Source organism: Protobothrops mucrosquamatus, unplaced genomic scaffold (genome assembly GCF_001527695.2).
Source record: "Protobothrops mucrosquamatus isolate PMUCROS unplaced genomic scaffold, P.Mucros_1.0 scaffold3200, whole genome shotgun sequence".
Taxonomy (NCBI): Eukaryota; Metazoa; Chordata; class Lepidosauria; order Squamata; family Viperidae; genus Protobothrops; species Protobothrops mucrosquamatus.
Window position 1 is genome coordinate 22,398 of NW_015389198.1, and position 16,628 is coordinate 39,025.

At 47.2% G+C, this 16,628-nt stretch overlaps 1 protein-coding gene across 1 annotated transcript; it reads left to right on the forward strand.

The window, feature by feature from the left end:
* Positions 1–2,037: 2,037 nt before the first annotated feature.
* LOC107297239 (class I histocompatibility antigen, F10 alpha chain-like) lies at positions 2,038–10,919 on the forward strand. Its single transcript, XM_015826601.2, has 8 exons — positions 2,038–2,245; positions 2,635–2,904; positions 5,495–5,770; positions 6,689–6,973; positions 9,157–9,264; positions 9,774–9,806; positions 10,551–10,583; positions 10,873–10,919. The coding sequence occupies exons 1-8, from the start codon at positions 2,038–2,040 to the stop codon at positions 10,917–10,919; spliced, it is 1,260 nt and encodes a 419-aa protein (XP_015682087.2).
* The last annotated feature ends 5,709 nt before the right edge of the window (positions 10,920–16,628 follow it).

Below are 16,628 nucleotides of genomic sequence, written 5' to 3' on the forward strand. Positions count from 1 at the left end.
GTTGTTCCACTGGTTAATTGTTCTAACTGTCAGGAAGTTTCTCCTTAGTTCTAGGTTGCTTCTCTCCTTGATTAGTTTCCACCCGTTGCTTCTTGTCCTGCCTTCAGGCGCCTTGGAGAATAGCTTGACTCCCTCTTCTTTGTGGCAGCCCCTGAGATATTGGAACACTGCTATCATGTCCCCCCTCGTCCTTCTCTTCGTTAAACTAGACATACCCAATTCTAGCAACCGTTCCTTATATATTTTAGCCTCCAGTCCCCTAATCATCTTTGTTGTTCTTCTCTATACTCTTTCTAGAGTCTCAGCATCTTTTTTACATCGTGGTGACCAAAACTGGATGCAGTATTCCACGTGTGGCCTTACCAAGGCATTGTAAAGTGGTATTAATACTTCACATGACCTTGATTCTATCCCTCTGTTAATGCAGCCCAGCACTGTGTTGGCTTTTTTGGCAGCTGCAGCACACTGCTGGCTCATATTTAAGTGATTGTCCACTAGGGCTCCGAGATCCCTCTCACAGTTACTACTATTGAGCAAGGTACCACCTATACTATAGCTGTGCATTTGGTTTTTCTTGCCTAAATGTAGAACCTTACTTTTTTCACGATTGAATTTCATTTTGTTAGATAGCGCCCATTGTCTTCTGGAGTGTTGGCTATTCCTGCCAGCTTGGTGTCATCTGCAAACTTGATGAGTTCCCCATCTATCCCCTCGTCCAGATCATTGATGAAGATGTTGAAGAGCGCTGGGCCCAGAACAGAGCCCTGGGGCACCCCACTACACACTTCCCTCCATGTAGATGTGGTTCCATTGAGGACCACACGTTGAGTACGGCCGGTCAGCCAGCTACAAATCCAGTTGGTGGTGATGCTGTCTAACCCACATTTTTCTATCTTATCGAGTAATAGGTTGTGATCTACTTTATCAAATGCCTTACTGAAGTCCAAGTAAATTATATCCACAGCATTCCTCTGATCCACTAATTTTGTCACTTGGTCAAAGAATACAATAAGGTTTGTCTGTTTTTGACAAACCCGTGTTGGCTTTTAGTAGTGATTTTGTTTGCCTCTAGGTGTTCGCTGATTTGTTGTTTGATTATCTTTTCCAGAATCTTCCCAGGTCTTGGGGTGTCCCTAGTTGTTCCTCAGAGAAACTATCAATGCAGCAACTTTTTAAAAGACAGGAAAAAAGGCTAACAGGATTGATTAGATAGTCTGGGCTGGAGGCAGGAGGAGAGAAGCCCCTCTGGATGGAGAACCTGAAATGAAGGGCTTGCTTGGACACAGACAGGCCCAAACTGACCAGCCCTTCCTGACCTCAGGAGGATTCAGGATTGTGAGGACGCCAAACCTGTGTTACATTCACATGTTTCTCCTCTCAGGCAGACTTCAGACTCCCTCACTGCTCAGCCCCACGAGGGGAAGAAGCGGGGTCTGGATCATGGAGGGTCCGATCCCCCCTCTTTCTGTCAGAGAAAAGCTCTGATCTGTTTGAAATCTCCCCAGAGATCCCTCTCCCCAAAAGCTCTGAGAAGCCGCTGGGATTGTGGGGAGGAGCAGGAAGAAGGAGGCCGAGGCCTTTGCCTTGGGAGACTGGGAAGGACTGGGGGACCATACTGGAGGGACTGGACTGTATGATAGAAACTGAAATAATGTTGTCATGGTTCCGACAGATGAAACTCTTCAAAGGATTTTTGAGTAGCATAGCATGGCAACTAATATAAGCAAAATCCGAAACTGAATTCCCCTCCCCTGAGCATATTCGAAGCACAATTCCCTCCTCCAGTTAACAGTCATAGATCACATTCCCCAATTAGTTTAAAGGGGGGGGGCTTCCTTTCCAACTCTTCAGCCCGGCCAATTCTTATCATCTCTTATTTCAATAACCTTGATTCTCACACGAGGTCCAGTGTTATTATGTCTAGCTAGACTCCCATGCATATTCCCCCCCTCCCCAGCATCATCTAAATCTAAAAGCAAAAGAAGAAAAAGGCTGCATCTCCATCTGTTGTCAATGCAAAAACATCGGATGTTAGCAATGTTGACAGTTGTATATTTATCTTTGGTTCACCAGAGGGGCTTTAAAGGTGACAGGACCCTCTATACAGAGGCTGAGTTTGGGGAGAGCACCCCAGCAGAGTACCCCACCCCACCCAATACGGGAGTTGGCAGCAGGAACTCCCAAGCAGCCTCAGTGGGGGCAGGGGGTGGGGCCCGGGTGGAGAGGCCCCATGGGTTTCTTCCGGGTGAGGGGAATTCTGGGAGTTGAAGTCCAAGTGGCTGAGTCTGAGAAACTCTAATTTAGGCCTTTACGTTGAGAGTCACTGATCATGTGAAGAGTTGGGTAGCCACGATCAACCTCCTCTCATGCTTTGTGGAAGGCCTTGCTGGAAGGGGGTGTGTGCAATTGGGGCAGATAAAGTTTAGGGGACCTGACCTTCCCCTCCTCTCTCACATCCCACCTTCCCTGCCCTCCAACCCTTCAGGCCCTCCAGAAGCTGCTTTTTTCCTTCTCAGCCACTCCCTCCTTCCACCTCCTGCCTCCACTTCTATCCTCTCCCCCTTCCTTTCCCCTCCATAGGATGAGGGTCCTTGACTAGAGCCCCCTAACTCTGCCCCTCTGGGTCCCTTCCAGGCACCTCCTCGCACTCCCTGAAGTATTTTTCCACTGCCATCTCGGAGCCCAGTCAGGGGCAGCCCCATTATGTCCTTCTGGGGTGCGTGGACGGTCAGGTCTTTGTTCATTACGACAGCAACAGCCGGAGGATGCAGCCTCGAGTCTCCTGGATGGTGGGGAAGGAAGACCCCCAATACTGGGACACTCAGACCCAGATTCAACGTGGGAATGAGGAGCCGTTCAGAAAAAACTTGGAGATTCTGAGGCTTCTCTACAATCAGAATGAAGGTGAGTGATGGGTCGGGTGGCTCCTCCTGCCCCATAATCTCCTCCCCAGGAACCAGAGGGGGAGAGAAAGGGGGGTCCCTTCAAAGAGAAAGGCTGCTTCCCCACATTTAAAAAGGTTTTTATTATGTTTATTCTTTTTTTCAAATCAATATAAGCTTGTCGTTGCCTCCATAGCTGATGTTTTCTCCCAATTACAGTTAATAAAAACATTTTTTAAAAAGTTATCCCTCCATTTCTCTGTCTATTGATAGGATGTGGATATGGAGATAAACTGAGGTTCAAAGAGACCGAAATCTCCCCTCCCCCCCCATGAAAGTTGGGAGGTCCTGGCCTTCAAAGGCTGCTTCAAACCTCCCATCCTCTGGGTCACCTACTCTAGACCTTCCCCAGTTCCCTCCTGTCCTTTTTGAGGCCTGGTGACCAGAACTGCACTCAATGTGCTGGACTAGCCAGTTAGATGAGAACTGTATGTTAGAATGTTTGGCATTTAAAGGGTTAAGCACTGTCTCCTTAAGCAATGGCTTATGGGTAATGTAGTTTAGCTATTTAGTGAATTCTATATTCATCAAGTCAGTGGGAGGGGCCACTAAGTTCATCACAGGATATCCTGGCTACGTGCCAGCTTGTGAAAGAATGCCTTCGTGTGAAATCAGCATGGGGATGCATGCAGAGGGACATCGTCTACAACCACGCTAGAGCTGGTATGAAGGAATTACTTTTTTTACCTATGTAAAATGGACAAATGTACACATCCGGAAGCATCTTTAGAATAGTAAGTTCTGCTAAGAATTCCTGGAATAAATATTTGTTTTAAGACCATTTTATCGTTGAGCTGACTCTGCCTGGACCTGAATTACAAAGCATCTTAGTTCAGGTCCCGGAACACCCGATATTCCAGATGTGGTCGCACCCTTGATTTACATAAAGGCTTTGTGACATTAGCCTCCGTGTTTTCAGTACCATTTTAATGATCTCTGATATCCTGTTTGCCTTTTTTATTTTTTGATATAATTTGTATTGAACCTTTTCAACAAAAGATAAAAACTAATAGAAAGTAACATAAAGGAGATAAAAGAAAAAAATAAAAAAGGAATAAAGTACAAGAAAAGAAAAGAAATGAAAGAAGATAAAGAAAAAAGACATAGAGAAGCTGTTATAAATATAAATATATTTTAGTCTCTCTAAAGTAGCCTTTCTTAACCTTTTGACCCAGGAGGAACCTTAGAACTTCCAGCAGAATTATTTCTTGCGTAGATCTGTAGAGATGCATTAACAGCGTTCTTACACTAATAATAAAAAAATGAATCTTGCCTTTTCAATGTGATCCCTGTGCTTTTTCCCCCAGCACAAATATTCAATTCTGTGCCAAACGTGCAATGAACACAGATTTCATCTTCAACTGAAATAAGACGGTTTCTGTCTTAACTTTTGATGCTTCTGAAATAAGACAGAGCTGGTTCTCAGAAGTTGAAAACTGCAGCCAGATTTTCAGTGCCTTCCTGTGAATGGCAGGAGACTCTTCTTGGGCAGAAATCCAGAACCTTTTTTTCCCCCTGGGCAGATCATGGAATCTCCTCTGGAGGGCAGGATCAGACTCAGCTCAGGAGGATCTTCCTCTCCCTCCAAAGGGAAGGTCTCAGGCTGAGCAGAAGCTGCAGAGAAAGGATCCCATCACCCGGTCACTCATGGGAGTGGAAAGGGAGGGAAAGGACTGGTCAATTTAGTTCAACTGTACTTACAAGTGGTTTTCCCTCAGATTTGAGAGTTTCTGGCATCCTTCCTCACTCTCAAGCCCAACCAGAAGTAGAAACATTGAAACATTTCCTTTTGTTTTTTTCAAACATTCACTTTTCTTTTAAATCCTAGAATCTGGTCACTTAAAGTCAAAATATTTTCTCCAGGACCTTGCAAAGACTGTAACGTTCAAACTTCATTTCAAAGGTCAATAACCCTTTGGGGGGTGCAGATCAGATTGGGCCACTTGCTGCTGTTGCTAAGGAAAATATTCCTTTGTGGCCCTTCAAGGCTTCATTCCCACAATGTACAAAGCCAGGTTTGTTTCTGGTTAGCCCAAAAATGGAGCCAGCCTTGTGACTTGCTGATATTTGTGAACATGGATCAAGATTTATGGTCGCAGGGATCCTTGCAAGCTTCTTTGCAGATCGACCAGATTCTCCCTGAGGCCACGAGATTCTCAGTCCCTCTTTGCAGCTGCAGATTCATGCAAATGTTCCCTCTCTGGGATCCCTTCCTTTCCCCCCAACAGAGGAATGGCAGAAGGAAAGATGGAGGAGGCTCCATCCCTCTGTTTCTTCTGCGACTCCTTCTTTTCTCGGTCTCCCTCAGGATCCTCTGCTGGCTTTTCCAGCTTCCCTTTTCCTGGGGGGGTTCAGGGTCTCCATCCTGGGGGGGGGAATGGAGGGAGGGAGGTCGAGGGAGGGGAGAAGGGCAGCTAGTGATGGGGGCTTTCTTTCCCTTGAATGCTAGGGAGGAAATGGGGGTGTCAATGCCTGTGTCAAAGTCCCTGCAGGGAAGGGGTTCTGTGTCTATCTTGAGGACTCCCCAAACCATCATCTTGTCCCTATTTCAGGCCTTCACACGTGGCAGTGGATGTATGGCTGTGAGCTCCTGGGAGACGGGAGCAAAGGAGGGTTTATGCAGTTTGGCTACGATGGGAGGACCTTCCTCACCTTTGACAAAGAGAGACTCACCTGGGTGGCTGCCGACCCCCAGGCCCAGATCATCCAGAGGAATTGGGACGCTGTTCCAGGATATAATCAGAGAGAGAAGGCCTACCTGGAGGAAGAATGCATTGAGTGGCTGGAGAAGTTGCTGTCCTACGGGAAGGAGACACTGCTCAAGAAAGGTGAGCAACTGGATGCAGGCTGGACTTTCCTTGGGGGTGTCCTGTTCACAGCCCACAATGAGGCAACAAGGGCATTTGGGTTTCTTCAGTGAAATCCCCATTAGCCGAACTGTAATGAAGTGTGAGGGGCACCCTTAATTTTCCCCCATTAACTATCCTTCCGCCCACATCCCACAGGGGGCTCCTGCCCTTCCCCTGATGGTGCACCTCCCACCACCACCACTAGGGGGCTCCACTTCTACCATTAATAAGACATCATCAGTGCCCCCACTTGGGCAAAAAAGGCCAAGGTTTTGCCCCAGGATTAATTAACATACAGTTCTCTCAATAATACAACATTAACCCTGTAAATGCTAAATACTCTAACACAGTTCTAGCTGGCTACAACCTGGTCCAGCACATCTCTTCTCCAAAATAATCAGTCAGAAATTGCAAAAGCCCTGAGCCCCTTTTTCCTTTGATTCTGGCTCTCCTCTTCTTGAAATTGTGTTTGTGTCCCTTGGAAAGAGGCCTGGAGCAGCCTCAGATTCAGGGGAGCAGAAGGAAACCACAAAAGTAGAGAGAAACCTCTGTGTTGTTGTTGTCTTGAAAGGGAACTTAAAAGAGCAGCTCCACTTTCCATCCCTTGAAGGAAACAATCCAAGATCACTCAGAGTTCAAAGCAGCCAGAGAGGAATTTCCTTGGACCCTCAATTTGCTGCTGGAGGTTTTTCAGGCTGAGTCCCTGGGAAGGACTCAGAATCAGGAGTTCTTGTGGTTGAGCATTTTCCAGATCTGGAGCATTTCCTAAAACTCTTGGAGACACTGCAGGTGTGGAGTGGGAAGTAGTGGGAGGCTTTCCTGCCCCTCTGAGTTTCCCACCCACCTTCCAGGCTCTGGAGGGGCTCACAGTTAATTCCGGGGGTGCCATTTCTGCAGAGCCCCCAGAGGTGACCGTGAGCAGCAGGACGAAGGACATGGAGGATGGGATGGAGATGCACGTCTGCCGCCTAGATGGCTTCTACCCCAGGGAGATCGATGCCTCCTGGACGAGGGACGGGGAGGTCTGGCTGTACGACACCCTCCATGGCTCCGTGGCCCCCAATGCGGATGGGACCTTCCACGCCTGGCTCAGCATCCGGATCGATCCCAAAGAGAGGAGCCACTATCGGTGCCACGTTGAGCATGACGGCCTGGAGGAGCCTCTGGACGTGGCCCTGGAGGGTGAGAGGCTGGAGGGAGGGAAAGTCTGGGCTCTTTGGCAGGCTGGAGGGTTGTGGGAGAGGAATCTGACCCCAGCTGTGTCCAGATGTGAGCTTACCTGACCTTTAAGCCATTGGTTTTTCCAGTGTTTGAGGTTGGTGAAGCTGCAGGGACCAGACCATAGAACTGGCTTCAGGGGATGTAAAGGAATCTCCAGAATCCCCTCACAAGAGTTGGCAGATCCTGATGAAATCCTACCAAGTCTGAGTTTTTGCCATCAGAGACTAACACGGTTTTCCTGTTGAAAAGGTCAAAATATTGTTTGTTGCCGCTGTTTGAAAGAAATTACATATTATTTTATGATATGATATGGGAATTCCTGAGGCTCAGCATAAAACCTCAGAAAAAAGCCCTTTCTCAAAGAACTCTGCACATGCTCATAACTGCCCATAACATTTTTTACAGTGGACTTCCAAAATTGCAGAATTCAAGTTTAAATGTTTTATTAATGATTGTCACCACAATACAAAAAAACCCGTTCAAATTTAATTTTTATGCTGATAGCCCAGGCAAAGTAAAATATTTATTTGTTTTTGTTGTTTTTAGTGAGTATCAATTCACAAATGGCATGATAGCTATTCAGTAGGAGTCCTGAGTTTTTTTGCAAGAGAAAATTAAATTTAAAGTTCCCCTCCTCAGAACTGACTCCCAAAGCAGTGCCACTTTATAATGCTTTGGTAAGATCCTACTTTGAACATTGCATCCAGTTTTGGTCGCCACGCTATAAAAAAGATGTTGAGACTCTAGAAAGAGTGCAGAGAAGAGCAACAAAGATGATCAGGGGACTGGAGGCTAAAACAGATAAGGAACAATTGCTGGAATTGGGTATGTCTAATCTAATGAAGAGAAGGACGAGGGGGGACAGGATAGCAGTGTTCCAATATCTCAGGGGCTGCCTCAAAGAAGAGGGAGTCAAGCTATTCTCCAAAGCACCAGAGGGCAGGACAAGAAGCAACGGATGGAAACTAAACAAGGAGAGAAGCTCTTCTCTAAGGAGAAATTTCCTGACAGTGAGAACAATAAACCACTGGAGCACCCACAACAAAGTGCAACTTGGAGGCAGTTTTGGTCACCACACTACAAAAAAGATGTTGAGACTTTGAGGAAAAGTGCAAAGAAGAGCAACTAGGATGATTAAAGGCCTGGAGACCAAAACGTGAAGAACAGTTGCAGGTTTTGGGTTTGGCCAGTCTAGAGAAAAGAAGGACTGGGGGGGGGGGGTGTCATGAAACAAGTATTCCAATATTTGAGAGGCTACCACAAAGAGGGGGGGGGTCAACTTAATTTCCAAAGCACCAGAGGGCAGGACAAGAAACGATGGATGGAAATTAAAGAAGGAGAGAAAGCAATTAGGAGAAATTTCCTGACAATGAGAACAATAAACCAGTGGAATGGGTTGCCTTCAGAAGTTATGGGTGCTCCATCACTGGAGGCATCTAAGAAGAGACTGGACAGCCACTTGTCTGGAATGCTTGAGCAGGGGGTTGAGCTAGAAGACCTCCAAGGTCCCTTCAAAATCTGTTATTCTGTTTCTGTCATTCCTGAGACCATCCAGAAGTTGGATGTCACCATATTCCATTTTTCATGCTGAAGTTCTGGAAGCACAAAATATAACTTTTTGCTATTTTTTGACTGGCCAAAGAAATGAAAATGTATACTTAAAAAAGGGCTAGATGGTATGAACTCTTACTTTAAATAATAAAACACAAACACTCAAACTGAAGAAAAAACATAACTTACAGAACTGCCCAATTTATGACGAACTGGGGCAGCTTCTAAACAGAACAAAACCTGTTGTTTACCAAATGTTATTGTATTGTTCACCAGTATTGTGTTGGTGGAGTTTTTGTTTTGTAAGCTGCTGAGAGTGACAAGATGGCAAAGGGCTGCTTTTGAGTGGAAAAGCCAAAGATGAATTCAGCTGCCTTCATGCTGGGCTGGGGAGAGAAGGAGGCAGCATCAGGAGGACACGTCCTCTAACCGTGGTTAACAAGGAGCCTTCGTGCTACCCTTAGAGGGACACGAAGAGGAACCCATAGAAGTTTTTAATTGGGGGAATTTCCAGCTTTTGCTATTTTAGGTCTCTCTCCCAATTGGGATGATTGAGGTTCTCCTTCAATTATCTGCTTTGTCTCCCAATTCAGAACCAAAATCCATGGGGAACTCCGTGGGGCTCATCATCGGTTGCATTGTGGCTGTGACAATTGGTTGCATTGTCCTGCTGTGTGTGATTGTTGGGATCTGGTTTTTCAGTAAGTATCCTTTTCTGGGTGATGGAAGGAAGATGGGGAGGTTCCTCCCAAGTCTCTCTCTTTGGGGAGCTTCTTCAGGGCTTCCTCCTGTCCTGTTTTCCCAGCCCTCTTGGGGAGCCTCTGAGATCTCGGCCTCTTGCTGGGACTCCAGTCTTGACTTGGCTGAGTCTGAGGTTGGGACAGTCCCGTCTTCTTCTGAGCTAGGAAGAAGCATCCCAGTTCTGTGCCTTTCAAAGTCTTTGGTCAAAGAGCAGCAGAGAAGGATTTCCATGAAAATCTTCCTCCCCTCCCAGCTGCTGCTGCTTCCCCCCTTTCCCTCCCTCCATCTCGGAGGCAGCAGGTCTCCCTTGGGGCAAATCAGGAGATACTTTTGTATTTTGAAGATCTTTCTGTCTTTATTAATGAGACAAAGTGACTGTGAAATATCTCCTGGGGTTCTTCCTCTTAAGAAGAGTTTGGATGATCTCTGGTGGATTCTTTCGAGCTTTCACTGATTTTTGTCTTTGCAGAGAGACGTCAAGATGACTACAAAAAAGTACTAAGTGAGTCATCTTTACATGTAATCTCCAACTTAGAGCAGAGACCAGAGGCACCATCAGTTGAGTGTGTGTGTGTGTGTGTGTGTGTGTGTGTGTGTGTATGTGGGGCACATGCATGCTCTCTTCCGCCTAAGAACCAGTCTGGGGAAGATGGGCCCCCTTTTCATCCCAGTCAGGCTGTTCTTGGAAGTGGGGTCCTCAAAGAGAAACATCTGGGACAAGGAACCCTCCAGAAGATGAGAAGACCCAGCTGGTGGAAGGTCCCTCTGGCTGAGAAGCTGCTCTGTTTCCCAAGTAGGTGGAAAGGAAAGGTTTGGTGAAATGAGAGTCAGAAGCCCCATAAAATTAGGGATCAAAAGGGGCCATTTTCAGAGAAAAGGAGCTTTGGGGGATACCAGCTAGATCTCCTCTTGGTCTCCCATCACAAGGCTCTCTATGTATGAAGAAATTATAAAAAGAGACTTTGGAGCCAAGTGTATCTTTTTAGGTCAGCTCTGCCCTCGGGCTCAAGAATTGCTGAACTATCGCTCTGTGTTGATACACATATAAATTTTAGGAATTCTTTCCTGTGCCTTTTAGCCCAAGCAGTCTGGTTCAAACTCTCTCCAGGTAGTTGTGTGTCTTTGATTGTGTGTGTGTGCGAGAGAGGGAGGGAGCTGGAGTCAGAAAGAGCTGAGTTTCTCCATCTATCAGCCAAGAAAGTGACAGACTCACCCTTTTCTTTTCTTTTCTTTCTTTCTTTTCCAGCAAGTGACAGAAGATCCAGCAGTTCCAGCCTCGGTAAGTCGGAGGGAGCTGCTGCTGCTGCTTCAGCCATTCTGTCCCTTTGCAAGATTTTGGGCGGGTGGGGAGAGTGAAAGAGGGAGAGGCCCCCAGTTTTTAAAAGCCCCCCCCCCATTTGTAATAATCAGTGCTCAGTCATTGCAGGGTGCAAATATGGCTGACCGCCTTCGCAGCGTTTATTCTTTTATACAGTTTTCCAAGCAGCAAAAGTTTAACATGGCAATAGCATAGCAATAACATTTTATTGGTTAAACTCCTTACCAATCCTTAAGAAGATATCAGCTAGGAGGCCGCAAACAGGGAGCAGTTTGCTGCTACATCCTGTTGGTGTAACCTAGCTGATATCAGGCAGGTGAGATCATTTTACTAGCCTGGGGTAGTTTCCCACATTGCCATGGTGATGTGAAGGGATGAGATCATGTAGAGCAGTGGTTCTCAACCTGTGGGTCGGGACCCCATTTGGGGTCGATCGACCATTTCACGGCGGTCGCCAAGCAAGGCTGTCCGCCATTTTTTTGTCCGCCATTTTTTTTGTCCGCCATTTTTTCCCCTTTTTTGGCGGGTGCCTTACCTCCCTTGGGCTGGGCCAGCTGGTGGTCGGCCTGCTCCATCTCTGCCACTTGCCAGCTACGCCTCGGCCGGCGCAGGGGGCGGAACCACACATGCGTGGTGCTCCCGGGCAGGGAAAGTCCTCGACTTACGACCGGTTGGGTAGTCCTCGACTTACGGCCGGTTTAGTCCTCGACTTACGACCGGTTGGGGTCGCGGCATTAAAAAGGTTGAGAACCACTGATGTAGAGAGAAGAGGCATGCAGGCTTTGGAGGGGGCAGTTTGCTGCTCCCGACCTCTACCTGACCCCCATCTCTACACCCATTAGTTCATCCTCCCTGTGTTCTCTCTGCGTCTGGTTCTGCTGTAATGATTAAAATAGAGTCAGTTTTATTAAGTGGTGAGGGCACCGTGAGACTTCCTGGGAGATGGTGAGTTCTAGTCCCACCTGTAAGGTTTTTCAGCTCAGATTATAAATAAATCCCAATGAGACTCTGAACAGGAGGCCTCTGAACACAGCTTTATTGTTGTGTCCTGAGCCTGCAGAAGCAGGCTCGGGATGTTGCAAGAGTCCCGGGCATTTGCAAAAGCTGCCCGGGACCATACTGAGCGGCGCCGGCCTTGCGTGCATGCACAAGGCGGGAAAAGACTGCCTTGTTATTGGTTGGAATTGCCCGGGGATCAGAGGGTATATATAGAGGCCTGCGTGCCTCTGTGCTTGCTGTTGTTCATAGATTGTAGTCAGAGAATAAAGACATGTTGGAAATGCATTGCTTCAAGCGCCATTATTCTCCGGACTTAACACTGGCGACGAAGGTGGGATTCAGTCTATATAGCTAGGGAAGCTTGAAGACTCACCCAAAAGAAGTCCGGAAGAGGGACGACGGCGTTGAAGTCAGCGTTTATCCTGCCAGTACAGAATCGCTGGAGGGTGCGTGCAGCTGAAGAAAACCCTGTTCCTCGATCATGGCGAAAATTGGGCGTTTAGCAGAATTCGATGTCTCTCACCCCGAGAAGTGGGAATCTTACGTTGCAAGAGTCGAGACTTATTTCCGCGTAAACCAGATAAGGGAAGAAGGTCTAAACTTAAGGCTGCCACAATGTTGTGCGTTTGTGGGCAAGACGCCTTTGAGATCGCCGAGAATCTAATCGCCCCGGCCTCGCTAGAAACGGTGTCATACTCCGATTTGAAGAAAGTTTTGAAAGAACACTTCCAGCCTAAGCAATCTGTCATTGCTTGGAGGCACACATTTGAACTGAGGGATCAGCGAGCTGGGGAATCAGCAAAAGAATACATTGCAGCTTTGAGAAGAGCAGCTAAACCGTGTGATTTCAAGGACTTAGAGGAAAGACTGCATGATCGTTTTGTGTGCGGACTGAGGAACAGAGACTTACAGCAGAAGCTGTTTGCCAAGGAAGATGTCTCTTTCCAAGATGCTCTGCGAGAGGTTACAGCAGAGGAAGCTGCAGGTGGGGCAGTCAAGAATCGGCGGCCATTCAAAGCGCCCCAGAGACTGCAACCATCCACAAAGAGGACGTGCGAGAGGATTCAGAAGAAGATCCTGAAGAAGAGGTGGACAAGATTTACCAAGCAGCTGGGAGGAGGTCCAAAGATCGTCATGACAAGGGCCCAGCTGAGCTTCGTTGCTTCGGATGCGGTGGTCGCCACAAGCGAGCGGAATGTCGGTTCCGTTCCGCCATCTGCCGAGCGTGCGGGAAGAAGGGCCACATCGCTGCGATTTGCCTGGGTCGACAGAAGGGGTTTCTACAAGCCAACATGATTCACCACGCTACTTCGTCTCCTTTCCACCCTTCTTCTAAAGGTGGCGTCCATGTTGGGCGCAGCATTATTTTATCTAGGGGGGAGGGGTGTTGTGTCCTGAGCCTGCAGAAGCAGGCTCGGGATGTTGCAAGAGTCCCGGGCATTTGCAAAAGCTGCCCGGGACCAGACTGAGCGGCGCCAGCCTTGCGCGCATGCACAAGGCGGGAAAAGACTGCCTTGTTATTGGTTGGAATTGCCCGGGGATCAGAGGGTATATATAGAGGCCTGCGTGCCCCTGTGCTTGCTGTTGTTCGTAGATTGTAGTCAGAGAATAAAGACATGTTGGAAATGCATTGCTTCAAGCGCCATTATTCTCCGGACTTAACATTTATTTTCTCTGATCAAAGAATATATGCTGGGCACTCCACTCTCCTTTAGACAGCAGAGGAGATGGAGAGCGGAGAGCAAGTAATCAGTAAAGCTTTTGCTTTTTATAAACCAACAAACATCACAAGGTTTCTGCATCTAAAAAGTTCCTTTGAATCTCCTTATCATTGAATCTAGCTTTGAATCTGGCTTATCATTTCTGCATCTCTAAGCTTGAACCACACAAAAGCATAATAGCTGATAATTATCCCATTAACTTTGTTACTTTGCAGGCCTTAGGGAGCTGTTATATTTTAAAGCCACAGCAGAGAAAGGAAAAGGGAAAGATTCACCATCCAAGGAGAGACTAGAGAAGTGTTGCAATTTCTTAGCTAGGCTTTCCCTTGAAACAACACCGTTTAAAGTAACAGAAACATTTTCTTTGGTCAGCACAATTTAGAATGCAGTGGAGCACATACAGAAAGCAAGCAAAAATAAATGGACAATAGCTGCTATACATGAGAGATTGATTATGCGTAAAAGATTATATTTTGAAAGATTATACTTGGCTTGATTTCTACACACCTTAGGCGTGAAAGCCATCTGGGGGTCACAAAATGGACTTTCCTTGCATTGCTTTGTTCCTGAGGCAGAGAAGGGAAACTCTCCCTGTTGGATTCAGGCAGGGGAGGCAGCCCAGAGTCTGCCTGGTGGAGCCTGGCCCCCTTAGGAGGAGAGAGAGCCCTCAATTCCTTGGTGGGAAATAGGGGAATCACCGGTGATACCATGATCTCCAGTGGTTAGAGACTCTTCTGCTGGCATAGCTGAGACCTGGCTGATTTTGGAAGTGGGGCGGGTTTCCCCTCTCATAGATTAGGGTTTAGCCCCAACTGAGACCCCAGGGCAGGGCAGGTGGGGGGCAGTGGTCCTCTAAGAATCCCTCTGGGCCCTCGGGGGCCTTGATCCCCACGTTTCTGGTTGTGACTCCCTGTTTCTGAATCTGGGCTCACGGGATCAGTTGGGCTTGTGGCTGGTGTACCAGCCTCCCTGCTGCGTGGCTACCCCCCCACACACACACACACCTCAGCTCCCGGGGGCCATCTTAGTATTGGCAGAGAGTTCCCCAGGCTTCTGGTCCTGGAAGACTTCAATCTGCCCTTCCTGGGTTTGGCCTCAGAAGGTGCGCAGGAGTTCATGGCTGCCATGGGCCTCTCCCAGACCCTCTTGGGCCTGACTCAGGACAGTGGTGACACACCGGATATGATCTTCTTGTCAGAGCAACGGCAACGTGATCTGATGAGGGAATTTGGTTTTTATTCATTGTTTTAAATGTTCTACATAGCTTTTTATTGAATTTTACTGGAAGCTGCCTTGAGTTGCTTGGAGAGAGATGGGTGACACAGAAGATTAATAATAAATGAATAAAAGGCCTGGTCTCCTCGGAGAGTTTCGTGAAGCTGCAGAGGTTGAATGGCGAAGAGAGAGATTTGTCCTCCTGACAGGGCAAGGAATAGTAGATTCACTCTGTGTCTTTCTCTCCCATGCAGGGAGCGACCAGACCGCTTAGCAGCCCCCTGGCAGGTGAGTGGACTGGTGGGGGCTGCATGGGGGGAGAGGGAGGGAGGGAGGGAGATGAAGGCCTTCAGGTCCCAGGACCCCAATTGATGGTGAAGATACTTTGGGAAATCCCTCTTCTCTCTCCTATTCATCTCAAACACTGGAAGGGAAGGAATTTGGGGGAAGAGGCATTGGGGCTCTGGGGAGGGGTCTGCCTGCCCCCCCAACTCTTAAACTCTGGCGTCTCTCAGGCTCTGACTGTCTGGATATAACTAACCCTTGGATGCTTCTTCCCCTCTTCTTTGCAGCACGATGGAGACTCCCAGCCTAAGGAGGGAGGAAAGAATTGAGGATCAACCTTCTTCTGAATTAGATATATTTGGGGTCTTTCATCATTGCTTTTATCACAGAATCAGTAACTTTTTTTATTATGATTGAGGAATGGAGGAGAAAAGAATAGATTATGTGTTACTAATTGTGGAATCAAAAGATTTCAAATTGGGTTTTGTAGATCATAGTTTATAATAGGTAGGTTGCATAACGCCCTTAATGGGCTTTTGCTGATTAATCTTAATGGATTGAGATTAGAGGTTAGAGATGAGGTTTCAGAGGTGGGTTTATAGGGATCGGGGTGAGGGAGAGGATGAAGAGTTTCTTGGTTTTATTTTAAGAGAGATGTATAAGTTGTTAATTTTCATTATAGTTGTTGGGGATAAAGGTGGGTATTTCTTTTTTTCCTTGTGTTAGTTTTATAAGTTTAAATGTTATCTTCGATGAAACTATTACTAAAAGAAAAAAGTGTGCATTCTGAGATGTTTGTCACTAAAATCGTTGATGCATTTCAATTGATTATTGCACAGTTAATTGAGAATATATGTGATAGTTCAAAGTTTGACAGATAATCAGTATAACGAGTGAAACATTCAGACACTGTTTTTTTTTTATAATTGCCATTTATGGATTTTCATGCTTTAGAAAAATTGACCATGAGATCCATTGCACAGCCAGGCTGCTGGCTCCTTTAATAACTGCACTTAGATTGTAAGTTTGTCAAAATTGTTTGCTGAAAATAAACGCTTTTGTTTTCTTTTCACCTGAGTTGCTGCCTGTTTGAAGAGATTGGAAATAGGAGGGATTTTACTCTCCTTGTTGCTCAGAAAGACCAATTTCGCTTTTAGTGGTAGGAAGGGGAGGAACCAAGGCAAAACCTGGAAGGGGCAAGAACTGGGGGGGGTGCTCCTGTGTGCTCCTTGGGGAGGAGGCAGCCATTTTGCTCCTGGGTCCGGATCTTTCTCCAGCATCTCCAGCTGATCTTCCGCAAAATGGCCGCTTGGTCTTGGCTTGATGGGGGCAGCAACAGAGGCGGCTTTTCCCTCAGATCCACCTTTGCCTCAGGCTGAGGGCCGAGTGGCTGGTCTCTGGGCCTCATCCAGGGGCCCTTTGGGAGACAGGAGCACAGTGGTCGTCCGAAGCCCTCCTGGTCCCCTTGCAGGACGGCAGCTTCTCCTGCCTCTCAGAGGTCCTCTCTGGGCTCTTCAGGGGCCCAGTAGGATGCCCTGGCCCAAGAGTGGGGAGATCCCTGATTGATGGGAAACAGGTCCCCCATATTAATAATAATAATAATAGTAAAGTTGGAAGGGACCTTGAAGGTCATCTAGTCCAACCCCCTGCTCAGGCAGGAAACCCTATACAATTTCGGACAAATGGCTGTCCAGTCTCTTCTTAAAAACTTCCAGTGTTGGAGCATTCACCGCTTCTGGAGGCAGGTTGTTCCACTGGTTAATTGTTCTCACTGTCAGGAAGTTTC

Coding starts and splice junctions, on each gene's coding strand:
- LOC107297239 (XM_015826601.2), top strand. CDS start 2,038: ATGTTGACAGTTGTATATTTATCTTTGGTTCACCAGAGGGGCTTTAAA. Junction 5,771..6,688: donor GGAGACACTGCTCAAGAAAG/GTGAGCAACTGG, acceptor CCATTTCTGCAG/AGCCCCCAGAGGTGACCGTG. Junction 9,807..10,550: donor TGACTACAAAAAAGTACTAA/GTGAGTCATCTT, acceptor TTTCTTTTCCAG/CAAGTGACAGAAGATCCAGC.